This window comes from Lagopus leucura, unplaced genomic scaffold (genome assembly GCF_019238085.1).
Source record: "Lagopus leucura isolate 7727_CA_CO unplaced genomic scaffold, USGS_WTPT01 Super-Scaffold_100001, whole genome shotgun sequence".
NCBI lineage: Eukaryota > Metazoa > Chordata > Aves > Galliformes > Phasianidae > Lagopus > Lagopus leucura.
This window is the reverse complement of record NW_024962262.1, coordinates 101,635,314-101,640,781: the sequence shown is the minus strand read 5'-3', so window position 1 is coordinate 101,640,781 and position 5,468 is coordinate 101,635,314. Positions and strand designations below refer to the sequence as shown.

The following is a 5,468-nucleotide window of genomic DNA, read 5'->3' as shown; positions in this document are numbered from 1 at the left end:
CCACACACCAGGCCCGGCTGCCAGACGCAGGCGTGCCGAGGCGGGAGCGGCACGACAGCAGCTCGAGGCGACGGGAGGATATCCGCCGTCACGTCCCAAGAGCAGCGGGATGCTGCGGTTTCTCATTAGCATGGTCCTCACACTGCGCCGCACGGCCTGCTGGGCCGGGCGGGGAGCCTCAGAGCGGGGCCGGCGGGCGGCCCTATCCCCCCGGTATCACGGCGCGGGGGATGGATGTGGGACCCAGCGCACCCCAGCAGCTCGGGGTGCGCAGCCAACACGTGCGAGGGCTGAGGAAGGGAAGCGGGCAGGCCGCAGCCTCGCACGGCGCTCTGTTGCTCCCACGGCCACGCACCGCTTTGTGGGTATCCGCAGCGGCGCAGCCTGCACCACCGTACCGCATCGCGTGCTGCAGCCGCATCGCCCCAGCCTCACCCGGGGACACCACGGCCCCACGTGGGGCTTCGTCTCGCACGCAACTCCGCAGCCCCCGGCCCCGGGGCACCCCTCTCCGCCCCCACCCCTCACAGGCACCGTTGTACGGCATCAACCCCCCCCTCCCCAAGCCCACCCTCGGCCCAACGGCCCCCCTTTGTTGCGGGGGGGGGGGGGGTAGGGGGGGGGGCCGCCTCGCCCGCACCGTGCGCGCACGTAGCCCCGGCCCGGCCCCCGCGCTGCCATTCGACGCCGGCCCGGCGGGGCGGGGCTCGGGGAGCTGCCTCCGTGTCTATAAAGGGCGGCGGCGCGGCACTGCGCCACCTTCTCACTGCGCGCTGGGGCCGTTGACGTGCAGCAGGTAACGGGCGGAGGGGGCATGGGGGAGGAGAAGTCCCCCACCCTCATCTCACCTACCCGCCAGTCTGCCTGCACCCCCCCCCCGTAGGGTTGGGGCTGTAGGACCGGGGGGAGGGGGTCTCTGCGCAGGGCCGCGTGGTGCCCGGGGCACAAAGGCGGGGGCGGGCGGCACAAGATGGAGGCGGTGGGGGTGGGGGTGGGGGAGAGGGGGAAGAACTGCGGGGAAGAGAGCTCGATGGGGGTGAAGGAAGGGATGGCGGGTTGGGGGGCGGTTCCAAGCGCTCCGCAGTGCGCGGTGGGAGGACGTTACCGGGCTGGCGGTCTGCGTGCAGCACCGCACGTCTCACTGTCGGTCTCTCCCCGCAGGAACACTATAAAGGCGAGATGGTGAAAGTCGGAGTCAACGGGTGAGTGCGGAGCCGAGCCGGGAGGCGCCGGGTGGGGCGGGGTCGCGGAGATGTACGTGCCCGTGGGGGGGGAGGGCAAGGTCGCCTGAAGGGCGGGGGGGCATCCCGATGGTGTTGCACCGAGATCCCCCTCAGCACCGACCCGGGAGTAACGGCCCCGCGTGGTGGTGCTGAGTCACTTCCCCGCAGAGTCGGGGTGAGTCACCCCGGAAGCGCCGGTGCCTCCCGCATGCCCCATCGGAGGGGTCTCCCGGCCCCATCGGGGCTCCCCCGCGCCCCATCGGTGGGCCGGGGCCAGCCGGTAACCGAGGAAAGGTCGTCTGGTGGATCGTGTGTCGGCGGGTGTCCCGGGAATGTGACCTTCTCCCACCCCACCGAGGAGTAACCAGATCCCCGGAGCCTTTAGTAAATTTAGCGCCTGACCTTTGTGGTGTGGGTGCCCTGGCCGGGGGTCGCTCTTAATCTTTAACCACGGCTCCTCGGCCTTTGGCCGCTGCTCTTGGACTCTCCCTCTGGGCAGTGATTCACAGATGCTCTGGGGGAAAGCAGTGAATAGGCTCAGCCATGTCCTGCTGGGTGTGTTCCTCACTGCTTCTCCTCACCCACCTCTCTGTTTCTCCCCAGATTTGGCCGTATTGGCCGCCTGGTCACCAGGGCTGCCATCCTTTCTGGCAAAGTCCAAGTGGTGGCCATCAATGATCCCTTCATCGATCTGAACTACATGGTGAGTTGTCTTGCAGTGCCCCCTCTGGGCACCACGTGCATCTTGCCTAGAATGGTTCAGCGGAGCCAGAGGCTCACCCTGCTCTGCTCCCCTTGGAAACCTGGCATAGGCTTGCAGGAAGGTTAAGAAGCAGGAACGAGGCATAGTGGTGCAGACCTTGGAGACTGGTTAGAGCAAAATACAGACCAGCAGTTAGACAAGGTCACTGAGAAGGCGGAGAGTTGAGATTGTGATGGGAGCATTGCATCTAGAATGCCTGATCTTACCTCTCTCCCTGCTAGGTTTACATGTTCAAATATGATTCTACACATGGACACTTCAAGGGCACTGTTAAGGCTGAGAATGGGAAACTTGTGATTAATGGGCATGCCATCAGTATCTTCCAGGAGTGAGTAGCTTTCTCCTCTTGCTGTTCCAGGGGATGAAAGTAAGTGCCCTCCGGTGTAACTGTCACGGTCTTGTCCCTCCTTAGGCGTGACCCCAGCAACATCAAGTGGGCAGATGCAGGTGCTGAGTATGTTGTGGAGTCCACTGGTGTCTTCACCACCATGGAGAAGGCTGGGGTAAGTAGGCCACTGTGGCCCATGGGAAAAGGGTTGCTGGTGCTTATTTTTGTGAGGCACATCTTTATCTGCAGAGATCTTCAAGATGGGAAAGAGATAAGGTGGTCTGCGGATTGCATTGCACCTCAACTGTTGGAGCATTCTGGGTTATTTAATCTTTTTTTTTTTTTTTTTTCAGGCTCACCTGAAGGGTGGCGCTAAGCGCGTTATCATCTCAGCTCCCTCAGCTGATGCTCCCATGTTTGTGATGGGTGTCAACCATGAGAAATATGACAAGTCCCTGAAAATTGTCAGGTAAGGGAGAAGAATGCTCCCTGGCCTGGAATTTTCACCAGGTCTTACCGCATGTGTATACATGCGTTGTATGTGGCTGATTTGCCTTCTTTCTTCCCCAGCAATGCCTCGTGCACCACCAACTGCCTGGCACCCTTGGCCAAGGTCATCCATGACAACTTTGGCATTGTGGAGGGTCTTATGGTAGGTCTGGAGCTTGATGCTCAGGAAGATGCTCTGCCCCCAGGTCCCTCATGTGAAGAAAAGCATCCATATGCAGTGCTTCCATTTGGCTTGGGAGGATGGGGGTGCTGTGAATGCTTTCTCTGGAGAAAATGACTGATGTCTTACTTTGCTCTCTTTCCCCAGACCACTGTCCATGCCATCACAGCCACACAGAAGACGGTGGATGGCCCCTCTGGGAAGTTGTGGAGGGATGGCAGGGGTGCTGCCCAGAACATCATCCCAGCATCCACTGGAGCTGCTAAGGCTGTGGGGAAAGTCATCCCTGAGCTCAATGGGTGAGCATTGTCTGTCTTTCTGTGTCAGAAGGAGGTAGGAGCCAGTGCTGGCTCCTGGCTGGCTCAAACATTTTTGCAGTGGAACAGTGCTGGTAGAGGGATGCTTATGCTGTTCCATGCTGACATATTTTTTCTAGGAAGCTTACTGGAATGGCTTTCCGTGTGCCAACCCCCAACGTCTCTGTTGTTGACCTGACCTGCCGTCTGGAGAAACCAGTAAGTGTTGTGGGAAAGGTTTAAAACTCTTCAGGCTTGCCTCTTAAATTCTTCATACCTGGAATTTTGCCCTTCTACATCCCTTTGTTTAATAGAAAAAATGTTTTTGCTGAAAGTAGCACCTGATATGTGTGGCTTAGTTACGTGGTTCCCTGTGTCCAGGCTGTAGCTGACACTTTGAGATGGGATTTGACCATCTTACCTTCTGCCTTTTTTTCAGGCCAAATATGATGACATCAAGAGGGTAGTAAAGGCTGCTGCTGATGGGCCCCTCAAGGGCATCCTAGCATACACAGAGGACCAGGTAAGTAGTTTCTATGTAGGTGTTACTTGCCTCACTTTTCTGATGGTGGCAGCCTTGCTGGGATGATGATTTGTGATTCAGGCTGCTACCATCTATTGGGTGGAAGAGTGCTTGAAAGTGCCTCTCTGTTCCAGGTTGTCTCCTGTGACTTCAATGGTGACAGCCATTCCTCCACCTTTGATGCTGGTGCTGGCATTGCACTGAATGACCATTTCGTCAAGCTTGTTTCCTGGTATGCACAGCCTCAGGATGTGGGGGGGACTGGGAGGTAGATAGAGACTGGCAGTTCTGGAGCAGTTCTGTGCTGTTTCATTTCATCAGCACCATCTGACAGTGCATGGAAACACAGTTCCCTGCTTAGTTCAGGTGGCTCCAGCATGTGACAGTCTCTAGTGAGATGTATCTGAAATGGCTGCTGCTGCTTTCCTGTAATGGAGGGCAGATGAGATGCTGCCTACTTTGTAAGGAGTGGATGGGAAGCCTTCCATTCAGTTGTATGGGCTGGGGCTGGAAGAGTAGTGACATGAAAAGGGATACGAGGAACGGGTCAGTGCTGACAGCACTTCTGTTTCCTTTCTCAGGTATGACAATGAGTATGGATACAGCAACCGTGTTGTGGACTTGATGGTCCACATGGCATCCAAGGAGTGAGCCACACAGCCACACAGCCCCCCCTGCTGCCTAGGGAAGCAGGACCCTTTGTTGGAGCCCCTTGCTCTTCACCACCGCTCAGTTCTGCATCCTGCAGTGAGAGGCCAGTTCTGTTCCCTTCTGTCTCCCCCACTCCTCCAATTTCTTCCTCAGCCTGGGGGAGGTGGGAGAGGCTGATAGAAACTGATCTGTTTGTGTACCACCTTACATCAATAAAAGTGTTCACCATCTGAAGTGCTTTGTTCGTATGTCATTGGGAAGCAAAAAGGAATTCATCAAATGCTTTAAGATGGCCCAGCTAGCCCATAATTGCTGGGCCAGCAACTCCAGCCAGTGCTCTGCAGTGTTTCATGCTTGGTGGCTCTACTGACAGCATGTGTTGAAGCTGTGAGACCTGGCATCAGGTGCTGGTGCTTGGATAACTCTGGTTGTGCAGAAGCATGGAGCTGTCCTGGCACCTATGATTGATAAAAACAGAAGATGCCCAGCTCCACTGATTGCAAAGCTGCTGTGCATGGAGCTCTGGTATGCCTGCTGGCAAGGGAGGGACTCCTACCCTCGAGCCAAAAGGTGTGGAGGGCTGTGACTGTGAGACTGCTGTGTGATGGAATGGAAAGCAGCAGTTCTTCATCCACCTTCCAGCTCTGGATTTTCCTGTCTGATGGGTGTGTGCAGAATAAAGTGCTGAGGAGTGATTTCTGCATTTTAACGGGGCAAAATGGCACAAAACTCAGGTTTTTTTTTTTTCAATTTCCCCTTCCTTATTAGGGATGCTACAAAGAGAACTATTCAATTACGCAGCTGACAATAAATCACCCTGGAAGAAATGGCTGCCTCAGGCCTTGTGTTCTGTGGGGGCTAGAATTAAGCATGGTCCTGACTGCAGAAGAAGTAGCAGCTGTAGTCAGGCTCCTGAGCAGCAAATCTCTGCAAGGATCAGCCCTCTGCCAGGAGCTGCAAGCACTGCCATGCTGCAGGCCTGGAGCCTACCCTGGCTGATGAGTGGTAGGGGTA

The 5,468-nt window shown here is 56.8% G+C and overlaps 1 protein-coding gene across 1 annotated transcript; it reads left to right on the top strand.

The window, feature by feature from the left end:
* The first annotated feature begins 728 nt into the window (after positions 1-728).
* Positions 729-4,688, top strand: GAPDH (glyceraldehyde-3-phosphate dehydrogenase). The gene is made up of 12 exons (XM_042867068.1): positions 729-796; positions 1,162-1,202; positions 1,827-1,926; positions 2,208-2,314; positions 2,399-2,489; positions 2,668-2,783; positions 2,885-2,966; positions 3,132-3,283; positions 3,421-3,499; positions 3,720-3,803; positions 3,938-4,035; positions 4,385-4,688. The coding sequence occupies exons 2-12, from the start codon at positions 1,180-1,182 to the stop codon at positions 4,452-4,454; spliced, it is 1,002 nt and encodes a 333-aa protein (XP_042723002.1). The 5' UTR covers positions 729-796; positions 1,162-1,179; the 3' UTR covers positions 4,455-4,688.
* The last annotated feature ends 780 nt before the right edge of the window (positions 4,689-5,468 follow it).

What these genes read in the sequence shown, in the direction of transcription:
- GAPDH (XM_042867068.1), top strand. Translation starts at nt 1,180, where the DNA reads ATGGTGAAAGTCGGAGTCAACGG. An exon ending in CCACCATGGAGAAGGCTGGG is followed by an intron (nt 2,490 to 2,667) that starts GTAAGTAGGCCA and finishes TTTTTTTTTCAG; the next exon opens with GCTCACCTGAAGGGTGGCGC. An exon ending in GCATTGTGGAGGGTCTTATG is followed by an intron (nt 2,967 to 3,131) that starts GTAGGTCTGGAG and finishes CTCTTTCCCCAG; the next exon opens with ACCACTGTCCATGCCATCAC.